The sequence below is a fragment of the Hyperoodon ampullatus genome (assembly GCF_949752795.1).
Source record: "Hyperoodon ampullatus genome assembly, chromosome: 17".
Lineage (NCBI taxonomy): Eukaryota > Metazoa > Chordata > Mammalia > Artiodactyla > Ziphiidae > Hyperoodon > Hyperoodon ampullatus.
The window spans coordinates 23,765,264-23,782,249 of NC_136930.1; the positions used below are offsets into that span (position 1 = coordinate 23,765,264).

A 16,986-nucleotide genomic window follows, 5' to 3' on the forward strand; every position below is an offset into this window, starting at 1 on the left:
GTCACAAAGCACCGTGCTGATCTCCCTGTGCTATGCGGCTGCTTAACGGACTTATATTGAAGTCGAAGGCATCTATAATTCCTGCAAACTTGAAGATTTTAAGGTTCTCCTTTAGTTCTGAATTCAAGTCACACGTCCCTATTCAGAAGTGAAACTATATAACTTTAAAGGATTTACTTATAATACGTCTGCTCAACTAATAACAGCTAATCGGGCAGAGATCAGGTCCGATCGGAAATTACTGCCAAAATATGCAAATAAAAATGCTATGACTTGGGTGTGGGCACCAGAGATCAAGTTTTACTTCTGAATATGCATAACTGACTTGAACTAGTTCGATTCCCTCAGAGCACCCAGGCCTTAAGCCTTGGGGTTGTGAAAGTCAGCGTGTGAAAGAACTGGAGCCTTGCTCTATGAAACGAGGAGCTGCTGCCACTTGCTCAGGAAAGATGAAAGCAAAAGGAAACTTGTTACATTCTTCACAAGATTCATGTGTACTGGAAAGTGATTACTAAAAGGTTTGTTGAATTCTCAAGCGATTTTTATCTTGTTTCCAATTCTGACTTATATCCCCACTTGCTTTCAAACGAGATATTAGGCAGTTATGATGTTCTGTTCTGTAATGGAGCCCAACTTCTCTTTCTATAAATATATCTCAGAAGTGATCATGTCAACCAAAATGCAAAAATACAATACAATGGAGAGATATTCAATTTGAAAACAATCTTTTTTTTGTATAGTAAGTGGCATAAGGTGACTTTCACATAGTAAGTAACGTTCAAAGAGACACTGGTAAGTGACATTCTTTCCTTTTTCCAGAAGCTGGCCCTATTCTAGAATAGTAGATGAGAAGGGAGTTTCAGCATCTATTTCAGTTTAAGGTTGCAAGACAAGTTTAAGGCTTCAGTTGCAAGACTGGTTTGGGGCTGTGACTTCTCAGAGGATTTGTTATGGTACCTTTATCTGCCTTTCTTGACTGACTAGAGTTTTTATTACTTTGTTTGATGTGCTGCTAATATAGCTGCAGAAGTGATACTATTTTATATTGTGCAACAAATGCAATAAAACTTGTCCTAACAGAGCCGTATTCTCCCCCTAGGATCCACCTCTAATTTCTATGGAAAGACAGAGGTATCAGAGGATGTGTGGGAAAATCATTAAGCTTTGCTTCTGAGTCTCTTCTTGCAAAAGAGGATGCCGATGACACGAGAAAGAGAACACAGCAGGATTTTCTGGTCCTTACCAAGCCTGGCCAGGGTGGTGGAGAATCCCTGTTGTGAGTCGTACACTGGCAGATTTTCCTATGCAGGTTGTGTATCTCACCACATGCGACAACCTTAGGGACAGCCAAGTGTCTGTTTATGGTTCACTTGGCGATGCACTAACTCTAAAACAAAGGGAGAGCTGGGTACTGGTGTGGGTTGCTTCACAATCTCTAACCCAGTATTTCCTAGACAAGGTCTTTCTAATCTGAGCACAGGTTACCTCAGGTGGCTTTGTGGCATTTGGCACATTAGTTTTAAACAGGATGGATCATTAGTACACCCACCTTGTTGCTGCCAAAGAGATGACCTGTTCAAACGAACACACCAACAAACAAACAATCAAAAATCTAGAGTTTCCAGATATAATTGAAAGCAATTAGGACGGACGATATACACAGCACAACCCCCGCAAAAGACTCTGTGGTAACTTCATGGAAAATTCACTTCATGTTATCAAATGAATTTATCTGATATTTTCAAAGACATTTAACCCTTGAGAGTTTTCAGAATGTGTTGAAAAATTTTACTAAATGTTGATTAAATTTAAAAAAATATATGAATGCAGTTCCTTAACTGGTGTAAGCTTAGGTGACAAACTCCTTGAAGACAAGGTCTACAATCTATTCCACATAATTGTTAGGTGGTCTAAAAACGCAGGCTGACTTGAATCAAAGGGGTCAGTCGTGAGCTTGCCTTTCATTTGCGGGTAAGCAGAGCAGTGCGCACATGACATATTTGTGTAAGGTCAGGTGAAGAGAGAAGGACTGACTATGCCTCACAGCCTTTCTTCCCTCCTGTAAGGCAACCTTCAGGTTTTACATTAGATGATACTAGAGTCCCATGATAATGTCATACTTGAAATTTAGGCTTTGGAACTGCCTGATAGGTGAGAATTACATTTCACAACTCTTCATCCAACATCATTCAATTTGAGATACTTGGAGTGAAAGAGAGTACTGTTTATAATTACAACAGGACAACAAGCATCAGTCAGACCTGTCCCAAGGCTAACTGGTACCCATAAGCACCATATCTTGCATTGTGCCAAAAACACTGTTCAGTTCTGCTAATCTATCAGGGCAGAAAGGCCATTAGGAACCTCAGCTTTGTCCTGAGGGATTAACTATTATTTTGAAGCTACAAGATAGATGACAAGACATGAGATTTGTGACACAAGTATTCTTTAGCCACATTCTAAGATAGAGCCAAACCAAGATCATGGTTGCCCTCAATGATAACACCCACTCAGCTCCCAGTTCCTGTAGGAAATCATGGCGTTTAGCCAACCTAGAGAACAGAAGGTGGTTCGTTGGAAACTCAGATTGGTTTCTCATTATTAAAAGTGAGTCATTCAACTGAGAAACTATTGCTGTAAAGGAGGAATTCAGGAACACAAGAGGCAAGACAACATGGGGAAAACGCATGGGAGAATAAAGCAAACATTTCACTACATGCTGTTCAATTTATAACTTTAAGTTTTATATAACTTAAGGGTGTAAATTGAAGTGGGCAGGCGAACAGACCCAAGCACTGGCATCACCTGGGAGTTCATTAGAAATGCATGATCTTATGCCCAGAGACTTACTAAATCAGATTCTGTGTTTTTAACAAGACCCCCTGGTGATTTGCATACTAAAATTCGAGAAGTAATGCTTTATAGTGATCACTTTGCTTTTCCTCCTCCTTCTTGGATTCATCTGGGCATGTACTTAGAGAAGACTCAATGGTCTGAACACGGATTGCTTTGTATAATTTCTGCAATGATTCATTTAATGTGGTGCTCTTTCTTTTTCTACCAGCTGTGTGCTTCTAGGCCACCAAGGCTTGCTGTCCTAGGAAATGATTATACATTATAACTAACTTTGTGGAATGTACATTCATCTATACAAACTGCAGCTGGGAACTTGTCTTAAGCAAAATTACACGATATACACCAACAGTATGTGTGCGATTGTGGAAGCTGACAAGCTACTAACACTTATCAAAGAAAACCTGCGAGAAATACTCCGTTTTACCACTAGGTGGAAATAGAGTAATTTTGAGTGTATTTTTCAGGGCTATCAACTACTGCAGGAGTACTTCATAAACTGAAAGGATTCTAAGAAATTAATTAGTCTAATCCTTACCTTCTTAATTCCATAGATGAGAAAACTAAGGTTTAGAGATATTAAAGAAAATTGCATATAACTAGTAGTCTACTAGAGCCACTGGGGGAAGAGTCGCTAGTAATTCAGGATTCTTCAACCATTTTTTTTTTTTTTTTTTGCGGTACGCAGGCCTCTCACTGCTGTGGCCTCTCCCGTTGCGGAGCACAGGCTCTGGACGCGCAGGCTCAGTGGCCATGGCTCATGGGCCAAGCTGCTCCGCGGCATGTGGGATCTTCCCAGACCAGGGCACGAACCCGTGTCACCTGCATCGGCAGGCGGACTCTCAACCACTGTGCCACCAGGGAAGCCCTCTTCAACCATTTTCATCTACAAGAATAATGTGTTATTATCCTCCAGCATGAAGGAACACATGATGTGACACCTATACTGTCTCTGAGCTGCCACTAAAACTAATGACCAGCACAGTTCCTTCTGTTTGTAAGGATAGGCTAGGATAAAAGTGTAGTCCTTTGTTCCTTGTATTGTAATGGAATTAATCTCAATCAAGTGATAATTCTCCTCCCTTTTGCCAATGAAGAGATACTCAACCATCCCGTGGACTGAAAAAAATGCACAACCTAAAAACTGAGAATTATGTTTTATTCAGCTGACTTTCTGAGGACTTAAGCCTGGGATACAGCCTCTCAGATAGCTCTGAGGGACTGCTCCAAAGAGGTAAGGGAAGAGCCAAGATATAGAGGAGTTTGTGCTGGTAAAAAACCAAACAAACAAACAAAACCATGTAGTTGAATATCAAAAGATTACTGCTAAACACAAAAAAACAGACATCTCGTGTTAATGATTTTAGTGCTTTTCTTTGTATGGGCTCATTGAAATTATTCTTTTGCCATGCACCTTAACTACTTAGGGCCAAGATGCTGTTTTCCCTCCATCCTGAATCCCTTCAGAGCACACATCGGGGGTGGCTTTATGGCCACAGCAACATCCTTTGTTTACTGAAATAGCAGGCGATATTCTTTGTCCACAGTCCCGTAAAGTCATACAAGACTTTAATCAGATTTGTTTTCACAACAGTTTTTGTTTTTACACTTATACTGGGTTCAAGTTAAGTAGTCTAGAACAGGACTTTAATTAGCAGGTTAAGCAAGTACTCAATGTTTTTCAGAGCTTGTAATCCATTACTAGTATTCTTAAGAAAGGAAGGGAATCTGAATTTTAGGCTTGAGGTCCCTTAGAAATAATTGACTTCAATCTCTCTCTGTATTTGTAATAGGGATGAGAGGCATCAGAGAACAAGGGATTAAGTGTGTTGCCCGCAGTAGCAGAGCAATCACAATGCCCTTCCTCTTTGTTCCATGAGAGACAGTAACAGGCATTTGGGCCTATATCTCTTATGTTTGTTGATGTGTTTTAACCACGAAAAGATTGTTTCCACTTGTCAACTCAAAAAAATGCACAACCTAAAAGTTGAGAATTACATTTTATTTGATGGAGTTTCTGAGAACTTAAGCCTGGAAGACAGCCTCTCCGATAGCTCTGAGGGAATGCTCCAAAGAGGGAAAGGAGGAGCCAGGATATAGAGGAATTTTTGCAACAAAAACCAGATAGAGCACCAGAAGACTACTGTTAATTAAAGAAAACCAGACATCTCAAGTTAAAAAATTTAACGCTTTTCTATATATGGGAAGATGCAACAGTCTGGGATCACACCTTTGATATGTGCCTTAACTATCTAGGGCCAGTATTTTGCTTTTTCCCATCCTGAATCCCCTCAGGGCGCACAGTCAGGACGCTGCTGTGGCTGAGGGCTTGATGGTTGCAACACCCTTTGTTTACTGATGTGACAGGGACATTTTTCACCTACACACTCATCACATCAAAGAGTGTGCTTGAAAGTTAAGTTTTGGGTAATGCCTCTGGTATAGAAACAATTTAAGTACCTGAGTATTTAGTGCTATAGTGCCAATTTCCTTCTGATATTTCTATAGCATGGTTGACTATGATAATCTAAAAATTAGTACTCTGGTACTGAGTCCTGGCTATTATTACCATATTCTATACAACAATGGACAAAACTTGCTGAACTAGCACATTAGGAAGGCAAGTCCAAACACATAGGAACTGTTTCTCCAGGGGGAGGGGCAGTGGGCTGCGCTAAGTGTCTGGAAGCCAGCACTTGCTTTGCTGAGCAAATGATGCACTCAGCTGCCCTCAGAATGTGAATGTTTGCTGAGCAGTAGAGCCTCAGGTGTGTGATGTACCGGCCCTTAGTGGCACAACTGCATGGCCCGAGTCACTCATTTATTTATTTATTTATTTATTTATTTGCGGTACGCGGGCCTCTCACTGCTGTGGCCTCTCCCGCTGCGGAGCACAGGCTCCGGACGCGCAGGCCCAGCGGCCATGGCTCACGGGCCCAGGCGCTCCGCGGCATGTGGGATCCTCCCGGACCGGGGCACGAACCCGTGTCCCCTTCATCGGCAGGCAGACTCTCAACTACTGCGCCACCAGGGAAGCCCTGAGTCACTCAGTATTAAAATGGTACCACAAGGAAAACTGGGATGACCCTAAAATTAGGGCAGGAACTTGAAAGGGCTACAGTGCAGGGGAGTAAATGTCCTGAGGCACGCGGGGAGATGACAAACCAAGCTCAGATTTCAGTTTGTTAAGGAAGGTACAAGAGCTAGTGTCTTGGAATAGTTCAGGGGACTATAGCCTCTACTCTTTTTTTTTTTTTTTTGCGGTACGCGGGCCTCTCACTGTTGTGGCCTTTCCTGTTGCAGAGCACAGGCTCCGGACGCGCAGGCTCAGCGGCCATGGCCCACGGGCCCAGCCGATCCGCTGCATGTGGGATCTTCCTGGACCGGGGCACGAACCCGTGTCCCCTGCATCGGCAGGCGGACTCTCAACCACTGCGCCACCAGGGAAGCCCAGCCTCTACTCTTAATCCCTTGATGAGGAGAGTGAACCAGAGGCAGTCAGCTGTGGACCTATTTCACAAGGTCTAGAGTGAGAAGGATCTGGACAGGCATTCTGGTTCTGCCACTCTGCAAACTTTCCCTGCCTTGTTTCTCTTTCAGAAAGTTGGGATAATACTCTTCAGCAAAAATCTAGTGGAGATCAGTTAATGGATATAAGGGAGCCAGGAAGTACGGCATCCAGCAAGGAGACCCTGAGTAAATAGACCTTATGCCCACCAAGCTGGCTACCCTCTCTGTGTGGCAACTTCCCCACCTCATCCCAACTCACTCCCACAGAAACCCAGGAGCACAAAGTAAGATACTGCGACAAGCACACTTTGAAAAGTATCACGTTCTACATACAAACACAGGGTATTATTATGATAAAAGGTGAAGAGGAAAAGCGCTGGAATCTAAAGACTTGGGAGCCTGAGGGGAAACTGAAAATATAAATAATAAAACATACTTGAATGAGAACATTTAATAGCAGTGGCAGTCACTTAAGCTGATACCTGCTACAGAGTCTGAGTTTGGAAAACCAACTTCCTGGGACATCTCCATCCACCCAGCACTTTCTGATAAAATGGTCTAACTCAACTCAGGTATACACCCATCCCGAGGCCCCATTTGGTCCGGGAGTGGCCTGAGGGTGGGGAGGACGGGTTGTCTCAGGAGGGTGTGGGATGAGGGTTTGCCCCCTGTCTGCGAGCAGCGACTAGTGAGGCCAAGAAGTTTATCAATCGATCAATCAAACTACCGATCAATCAGTTCCTGCCATTGGAGCGGAGCGAAGGCTAATCGATTCTTTGGGGGTGTTTTGAACGGAAGAGGGGCGGCGGCTTGACGTGGGATCGGTGGGCCGGGTCCGCCGGTAGCCCCTCTGGCTTCCTGGGCGTAAGGAGGCGCGGGAACGTGCAGGGGCTGGCGTCCGGTGTGGCGTGGGGCGCGCCGGGCGAGTCCCTGCTTGCAGGAGGCGCCGGAGGAGTCCTCGCGGCCGGAGCAGGTGGAGCGGGTTTGCCTGTCTGGACCCCCGGAGCGACGCCCGGAGGCGGGGGGCGGGGGGGCGGGCGGGCGAGGCGCTCCTCTCATTGGCCGCCGGGCGCCGCCCTGCGCGCGCTCCGCCTTTATAAAGCAGCCGCGGTGGCCTGGCGTCCGCACGCCAGGTTCCCGGCGCCCGACCCTCCTTCGCTTTCTCTGCACGCTCGCTCGCCCGCGCCCACCATGGCCACCATTCAGCAGCTGGTAGGAAAATGGTGCTTAGTAGAGAGCAAAGGCTTTGACGAATACATGAAGGAAGTAGGTGAGGTTCCCCAGCATGCGGCGCTGCAACGTGGCACGTGTATGTCTGTCTGTCCCTAGGTCCCCTTCGGCGCGCTGGGCTCAGAGGCTGGGCGTGCTTGGCTGCCTATCCCCGACCCCGTTATCCTCTTCCACCTCCGTCACGGGCGAGCGACGGGGAGAGCGTGGGCCTCTCGGTCTGCCCCGCTCTCTGCTGCTTTCCCCTGGGCGCCACCGCACTTGCTCCCTGCCTTTAGCGCGCTCACCCCCCCTCCCACCCCAAACTTCACTTCTTTCGACCCCTCCAGGCAGCCCTCTTAACTTTCCCTATTTTTCTTCCTCCACCACTCGTCCTCCCTAATCCTGCCTCCGTCCTCCCACTCGCACTCGCTCCGTCGTGGCCCCACCCATTCGCCTTGCCCACCCTGCCGCATCTTTGTTCCTAGATGGCGCGCGGGGTCCCCTCCCTCTTCTCCACGGGGACGCGGTTTCTAGCAGACACCCTTTAGAGGGTCTGGACCGGGCTACTGCTTCAGCTTCCATTCCGCTCTCGGCTGCATCTCCCCTACCCACAGGTCCCCCCACCCCACCCTCTCCGGGTGCGCCGGGCCCTTTGGGTTGGCACAGCTCCCCGGGGAGCATCGGGGCATCCTCGCCTCCGCGCCCCAGAGCGGCGCTCAGAGGCGTGGCACTGGCGGCGCTGTCCTGTTGGCGGGTGGCCTGTGGGAGGAGCGCAGTGAGGTTGACTGTGCCCGGGGATGGGGAGGCAGTGCAGCGCGGCCCTGGCCTCTGCATCTAGAGCGTGGAGGGCAGGGAGGCTTTGTTGGGAAACCGCGGTCAGAAACTGCCGGTCCCTCCTGCGGCTGCTTTCCTACCACATCCAAGATGGCTGTGGCTTTGCAGAAGGCACTTGACTTATTAAAAGCCTTCCAAGGAAGGATGAGTCTCTGTAGGAAGATTCAAGTTGTCACTCAAAATAGTGCTGAATTTTCTCCTGTCTTTTTCCTGAGCCGGTGACAACGACTGCATGCTGGTTGAGACACTGGGTAGATTGGCAAACAAAGATGAACCTTTGTCACAGGCCCCTAGGAAGTGGGATGGTGAAGCATGGCAAAGATCCTATCTGAGACAACTGCCGGGACTGGGGGATGCTTTAGAAGCCGCCCTCCCACAAATGTTAACATGACTGCTTTCTGGTGCAGAAGTCGCTACAAAGACCTAGGCCCTGAGGTACTTCAGAAACACACCTTCACTAACCTTTATGCAAGACAGTGGCTGCTTAAGGCTGGTTCTGTGGTGACTCTTGAGTGTCTTTACGAGCCTGTGAGTAAAGCCACCTAACGTACTCAAATCGAAGAAACACACTTGTGTTTGTTCACATGTGTGAGGACCGGAGAAAGCTGTTTCTCTGCCCATTGAAAGCGAATGTGTTTATCAGATGGCTGGTTTCCAGAGTTCTGGAGTCATGAAGGTTGTCAAGACTCAATTCATTAGACAGCAATCAGGGTGTAGGAAGAGCAGAGCCCTTTATTTGTCCGAAGTGAGAATAACTAATGACTCTAACGAAACAAGGCACCAGCCTTGAGCTGGCCAAAGAGAAGTCTTCACGGGGACATTTCAAGCCTGGCTGAGTGTTCATCATCAAGTCAGTTACTCTGTTTAGGTTGTAATCTCCTCATTTGTGAAACCGAGATTTCGCCTAGAACTAAGTTTCCTACTAAATGTTAACATTAAGGGGAAATACACAGATTATAAATTAAATATATCAATACAGTAATTGAGTTACACAGCTCTGAAATATTTACTCTGTTTGAGGATAAGATTTTTCCTGTTTGCTGGCATTATGATTGTGCAGTTAACTCTTAGAACTTTGTGTAATTTGCGTATCTCAGGATCAATGTTGATTTTGTATAGTCTGCTAATCAAATATTTATCAGGGGCCTTTTATGTGCCAGACTGTGTGCTGGAGTCATAGAATACAATGGTTAGCAGAACTGAGGAAATTGTAGAAGTTCGGATATCTTCCCTAACTTTCTGAAAGCCAGCAGAGCGTGGTGGCTGAGCTATTTGGAGGCCCACGGCCTGCCTGCATTGTGGGCTCACAACCCCCTCCCTCCCTAGCTGAATGAGCTTGAGTAAATTACATCAGTGCCTCACCTTCTCATCTATAAAATGGAGACAGTGTATCCACCTTCCACAAGGTTGCCATAAGGCTGCCATGAATAATATATGTCAAGTATGAGCACAAGATATGTGTTCACGGTTGTTATTGATAAGTGAATAGGTGAAAATATGCACAGCATAGTGATTACAATTGAATTGCTGCTTTTATTATGTAAACTATAACTTTGGTCCTCCTGTTGTTTAACATGATATAACATTCTACAGGAGTGGGGCTAGCTCTGCGAAAAATGGGTGCAATAGCCAAACCGAACTGTATCATCACTTCCGACGGCAAAAACCTCACCATAAAAACTGAGAGCACTTTGAAAACAACACAGTTTTCCTGCAACCTGGGAGAGAAGTTTGAAGAGACTACAGCTGATGGCAGAAAAACTCAGGTCAGTCCTAACTTATAATATCACAGAAGCTTCTAGAATGATAGATTCTCTTAATAACAGTCTTACTGCTTCCAGGCAAGAACTTAATGAAAAAGTCACAAGTTGTTTTATGAATTGAGTTGTGACAAATTAGTGAAAGTACCAGCTTCACAACAGAGTCTATTTTGTAAAAATAGTTTAAGGGACACGAGAAAGAGTGCGTATCCCTTATGTGCATCTAGATTGAAAAGCATAAACTGTATTATGAATGAAATCAGTATGGGCTAATGAAGTAGACTCGGAAGGGAAAAGATGAAAAAATGTTGGTTAAGGAGGTTATGAGTCACAGAAACTCTCTTTTATTGTGCTTTGGAAGATTAAAAAGTATACTTTATTTTGGCAGACTGTCTGCAACTTTACAGATGGCACATTGGTTCAACATCAGGAATGGGATGGAAAGGAAAGCATAATAACAAGAAAAGTGGAAGATGGAAAATTAGTGGTGGTAAGTGTCTGACATCTTATATCTTATTGGGCTTCTTGTTTGAACTCATAGTTCACATAGGTGTTCTGTATCACTGATCATGAGCAGAACTAGGTTTGGAAAGAAAAACACTGCAAAGTAACAAGGTAAATACAAAACACTAATAACTAAGAAAGCCTTTGTAGAGATAGAGAAGTGAGATGATGAACTAGAGGATGTAGCAGGAGCTGGGTTTAGTCCATGCTCTGCTGCTACATTTACAGTTCAGGCACACTTCAGAGATATTGCAGGTTCGATTCCAGACCACCGCAATAAACTGAGTATCACAATAAAGTGAGTCATGTGACTTTTTGGTTTCCCAGTGCATATAAGTTATGTTTATACTATTATGTTAAGTGTGCAATAGCCTTATGTCTGAAAAAACAATATACATACCTCAATTAAAAAATACTTTATTGCTAATAACTGCCCCCAAATTACAATAGTAATACCAAAGATCACTAATCACTGATCACCAAAACCAATATAATAATAATGAAAAAGTTTGAAATATTGTGAGAACTACTAACATGTGACACAGAGACAGGAAGTGAGCAAATGATGTTGGAAAAATGGCGCCAATAGACTTGCTCAATGCAGGGTTGCCACAAACGTTCAATTTGTAAAAAAATGTCTATATATTCTTAGGCATACGTTTTTCTGCTTCTTGAATTTGAGGAATAGTATTTGCTGAGACGGAATGAATAGTTTAGATATTGCAAATCAATATGTAGTTTTCAGTTAAGCATATGCACGTCATAAGCAAAATAACAGGTTCTAGCTTTTCAAACCCAGGAATCCTAAAGTGCATTTTCTTCGTCTATGAAGTAGGTTACAACGTTTTGTAGGATTGTGTTCCTAGCATTTAACTATCACCATTGCTCTGTGATGTAAGACTAACCTGACTCTTCTAATATCACTCTTTCTCCTAGGTATGTACCATGAACAATGTCACCTGTACTCGGGTCTATGAAAAAGTAGAGTAAAAATTTCATCATCATTTTGGATAGGAAGCTGAACAAGCTCAGTTCAATGAGCAAATCTCCATACTGCTTTTTTTTTCATTACTGTGTTCAATTATCTTTATCACAAACATTTTACTTTAACTATTTCAAAGTGTTGGTTTAATTAGGATCATCTCTTTGGTTAGTAAATAAATCTGTTTGTGCTATACCAGTTTTGCATGTTTTTTTTAAGCTTTATAGGAATTTAGTGATGAGTTTTAACATTTATGAATGGAATAAATTCTGGGGTAGCCTTGAGGTTACCATATTGAGATTATATTTTAGTAATTTATATGTAGAGCTACTTCTGTGGCAAATAAATTACCAATCATTAATCTTGCCCTATGCTATTTGAACTTTGTATCAACTCAAGAATCTTAAATTTGTGGCAGAGACTGTTCTCATTGAAAAATAGCTACATAAATAAACTTTATAATTTAAATATTAGAATAAAGGTTAAATCACCATCATTGACTAATAATCATACTTTTAATAGTATGCTTGTAACTATTACTCAGGAATTCTGAGCCAGAAATTCATTTAATAAACTTTCTGAGGACCTACCATGTGCCAGGCAGTCTTCCAGAGGTTAAGGTATATCTGAACACAAGGACAAATCATTGCACTCACTGTGACAAGAAACACTCAGCTTTGAAAGCACATAGTATGCTCATTAACAAAAGCCATAAAAGTAATTGAGCTCTGAATGAAATACTTGTGTGTATATATAAAGAATAACTAGAATTCTAGTGACTCCTGTCCTATTTCTCAAGCCAAATAACAAATATCTGCAATTCACATTTGGAGAAATTCCTATAGGCACTGGGCTAAAACTATGTATATGATCCTCAGAGCAATACTTAGGGGAGCTAGTAACATTATCTCTGTGCTGCAAATAAGAAAATAGGTTTTTGACTACCTAACTTGTTCAAGGACATAGGAAGCAGGAGAATTAGAGTGGGAACCTACAACTCGTGGAGTCCACTCATGACTGGTCAATCATTCTACAGCACTGCCTCTTCTCAGTGGTATAAAGATCCTGAGTTTAAAGTAGCTAAATGTAATAACTGAGACTTTTCTGAAACTACTTTCTATGCACTGAAATATTAGCTGACAAGAATCTTTAATTACTGAAAGCTAGCAGTCAATGAAAGAGTTGGACTCACTGATACCCTAGCTCTGTGTTGTCCAATATATAGCTGTAGCCCCAGGTGGCTGATGAGCACTGGGTAAGTAAAATACACATAAGATTTAAAGAACTTTATACCAAAAAAAAAAAAAAAATGGAAAAAACCTCTGATTTTTTTTTATATTGATTACATGTTGAAATCATATTTTTGGATACAGTTGGTTACCTAAATATTGTATATTAATCAAATTAATTTTACCTGTTTCTTGTCTTTTTTAATGTGGCTAGGGAATATTTAAAAATTACATGTGCTAAAAAAAATTACATGTGCTGGCCTTTATTTTTTTTTGGTCCATATTTTTAGTTGGACAGTGCTCTTCTAGACTTCCTTTTCTATTTGAATTTCATCTTGTGTATTTTCGTCTCCATACTAGAGTTCTTCTTTCATCCCCCTTTTCCACTTCTAATAATAGTGTACATTTATATGACTTCCTGAACCAAACACTGGGCCAAGTACTTTTAAGAGTTTTATAATTCTCAGAACCACCCTAAATGATGTGTATTAACAATTGTTTTCTGCATTACTCAGATGAGGAAACTAAGTCTCAGTGTCTAGGTAATGATACCAAGCCATACAGCTAGTATGAGTCAGAACAGATTGGAGCACAAGTTCATCTGACTAAAACCTGTGCAACCAGCACCATGTTCTAATGTCTGTATTGCTTCAGTTTATGGACAGTGGAGTATTACTAGAGGAAGGGTAGGCCCATGTTTCTTCCATGGGGGGAGCTGTTGACATTTTGGGTGAGAGAACTTTTCTTCATTGTGCTGAGCTGTGGCAAGTCGGTGTCCTAAGATCATTGCCACAAAATGCCCATGGCACCCATCAGTCTACCCCAAACACCCTATACATTTCCAGATGTCTTCTAAGGGTATGGTAGCACACCTAGTTGAGAACCACTGGGTAGAACAAGAACAAATGTAGCTCAACTTCATCTTATCTAGTGTCAATCAAGCCCTTCTTTCTGCTAAGCAATCCTTAACATCAATTCACCCCTTATCAAAAGGTATAAACTAGTGCCTTCATTGACTATTTTTATTTTCTCTTAACTGGTAGTATGTTAGAATGTATTCTGTTTAGTTCTACAACACACTGCATGTATTGGGAGTTTCACTCCCTGAGTTTCACCCAGGTCTATCAGATCTCCTGTTTTCTTCTCTATGCTTCAACACTTTATTGCCGATAACTTATTGGACATTTCCCTATAATGTCACATTTAATTTCAAACTGGTTTAATCTCTCTAAAATTTAGTGTGATGATTTAAGTGTTTGGGCTTTGGAAGCAGACAATACTGGAATCCAATTCTGGCTCTACCCTTTTAAGAATTGTGTGACTTAGGGCAGGGTTACTTAACTCCTCTGAACTGTAGTTATACCCTTTGTAAAAGATACAACATTGCCTGACTTGTAGAGTTGTTTTAAATGTTACATGAGATAACGTAGGTAAAGCACTTCGCATAGGGCCCAGCACATAGTAAAGGCTTAATGTCTCTCCAGTACTGCCCAACAGAACTTTCTGCAGTGATGGAAATGCAGTGTATCATCTGCACTATTCAACACATCGGCACTAGCCCCGTCTAGGTGGGTATGGAGTACTTTAAATACGGCGAGTGCAACCGAGGAATTGAATTTTAAATTTTATTTAATTTTCATTAATTAAAATGTAAATTTAGATACATATGGTCAGTAACAGCTGATTTGGACAGCACAGGATGGTAACCTCATGTTTTCCAAAATCAGTTTTCTTATTTTGATTCCAAACCTATTCCTCTTGTGGTATTGTTCATCTCAATCCATGGGAATGTTATTTTTCTAGTTCTCTAGCTAAATGCTTTGGAGTCATCTTTAATTCCTTTCTTTCTTTCCCATGCTATAGCTAATCCACTAGCAAATGATTTCAGCTTTACTTTCAGAAAGTATCTAGAATTCAAGTACTTCTCACCTCTTCCACAGATACCACCGTGATTCAGACTCCACCGTTCTCTCTCCCCTGATCTCCCTGTTTGCATTTTTATTCTTCCAGAGCTACCATTTTAAAATACACGTTTAAATATGTCACTCCTCTGGTGAGAATCCTCCACTGGCTTCTCATTTCAGAGTAGAAGCCAAAGTATTTGCAGAGGTCTTATATGATCTTGCCACTCCTCCTCGTTTTTTCTCCTTTCACTCTCTTAGCAAATATTCCCTTCCAGGAGACCATTGTTGACACAGCTGTGCTCCTGCCTCAGGGCCTTTGCACCTATTGTTGCCGCTGCCTGGAACAATCTACCTTCTGAAATCTGCTGCCCAGGCTTTCTCTGCTTTCTCACTTCCTTTAAGTCTCTTCTCAAATGTCACCCTAGCAGTGAGTCATCCCCAGAGTGTATATTTGCTACCACCTCTTCCGCATACTCTGTATTCCCCTATGCTGTCCTTTCCCTTATCACCAGTCCTGACTAACTATATATTTACTTTGTTTTTCGGTTAAAAAAAATTTTTTTTTGTGGTTATTATCTGTCTCTCTCCCTGGAAAGTAAGCTCTATGAAGAAGGGGCTTTGTTTTTATCGCATTCTCTATCACTCACCTAGGAAACAACTTAGCACATAGAATATGCTCAATAAATATCTGTTAAATGAATAAATTCATTAATAAATTAATGGCTCTTCTGTGGCTATTTAACATATTTTAATATTATTTAAGACCCTTTATGATTTTGCTTCAATTTATGTTATTTTTTTAAACCATATTTCTTACCTTTCTACAAATCATTCAACTTAATTAGGTCATTTACTTACCCCAGAGGTAGTGTACTTGATGACTGTAGAATATGAATGTTTGAAATAGGAAGTAAGGAACTCAGTCTAGTTTCTGAACTGGCATGCTGTGACACTCTGCCTCACCAGGAACTAGGCTGCCTGATTGTGATCAACATTTAAATCTTATTTTACTGCAGCTGAGTATTCTGCCAACAGGCAATGTCTGTCAAACAGAACTTGACCTGAGTTGTTTGTGGAGCGTGGTCCAGATTAGATACAATTTACCACAAGTCAAATGATTTAACATAAGTCAAATTCTCACCAAAGAAAAATGTACAGGCAAGAGATGACTTAACTTTCAGATTATGTCCTTGAGTGCTGCGAGGGCATTGACTGTTCTCTTCAAGCAGAATGAGTGCCTAAGGATGCAGGGTTATTGGCGCATCACACCTGTGACGTCTTTCTAGGCAATATGTGGCTTTTCTCTATGCTAGTATAATTATGTTTCCTTTATTGCTAATTTAGCGGTTTCTTGAGTCTTAATCTCATCAACTGTTTTCTCAAAATTCTGGTATTTGAAATTATGCTAGGACCATAAAATGATTGAGAACCATGTTTTTAGCACCTAGATTTTAGTTTTGCTAGGTCAGTTGAGGCTCTTACTCAATTCTTGCTGCTTATTAATTAATGATTATTAATGTTGTATTTAAAATTCACTTTTTTTTCTATTTTTTAAAAGTTGAGGTATAATTGCTTACAGAGAAGTGAATCAGCTATATGTATACATATATTCCTTCTTTTTTGGATTTCCTTCCCATTTAGGTCACCACAGAGCACTGAGTAGAGTTCCCTGTGCTATACAACAGGTTCTCATTAGTTATCTATTATAGGCATAATAGTGTGTATATGTCAATCCCAATCTCCCACTTCATCCCACCCCCTCCTCTCCACCCTTGGTGTTTATACGTTTGTTCTCTATGTCTGTGTCTCTATTAAAATGGTACAGATGAACCTATTAGCAAAGTAAAATTCACTTTTAAGTTTATGAGAATAATTATAGATTTTCCCTGGGTTCCATGTACTCACACTTCTTCTTTTTTCTTGTTGCCCTCTTAGAATTCACTGCTGTTTGGTGGGTCACATGTGATGTGGGTTAGTAGGAAGAACTGATGAAGAAGGTGAAGTGGTTTAAAAAGCTGAGTGACACATGTTTTGAAATATTGTGAAAGGCAGGGTGGGATGACACATCACTGGTCCCACAAAAACTGGAAAATAACTTGTCTTATGACATCTGGCCTGTCAGGCTCTTGTCACCAGATTATACGTGGACATTTACTTAGGAACAAGTCCATCTCCTCCCAGGCTCCTCCTCCCACACTGCA

General features: G+C 42.2%; 1 protein-coding gene across 1 annotated transcript; it reads left to right on the forward strand.

Moving 5' to 3' along the window:
- Positions 1–7,493: 7,493 nt before the first annotated feature.
- On the forward strand, positions 7,494–11,847 carry FABP5 (fatty acid binding protein 5). Its single transcript, XM_079722644.1, has 4 exons — positions 7,494–7,633; positions 10,000–10,172; positions 10,555–10,656; positions 11,607–11,847. The coding sequence occupies exons 1-4, from the start codon at positions 7,555–7,557 to the stop codon at positions 11,658–11,660; spliced, it is 408 nt and encodes a 135-aa protein (XP_079578770.1). The 5' UTR covers positions 7,494–7,554; the 3' UTR covers positions 11,661–11,847.
- Positions 11,848–16,986: the final 5,139 nt, after the last annotated feature.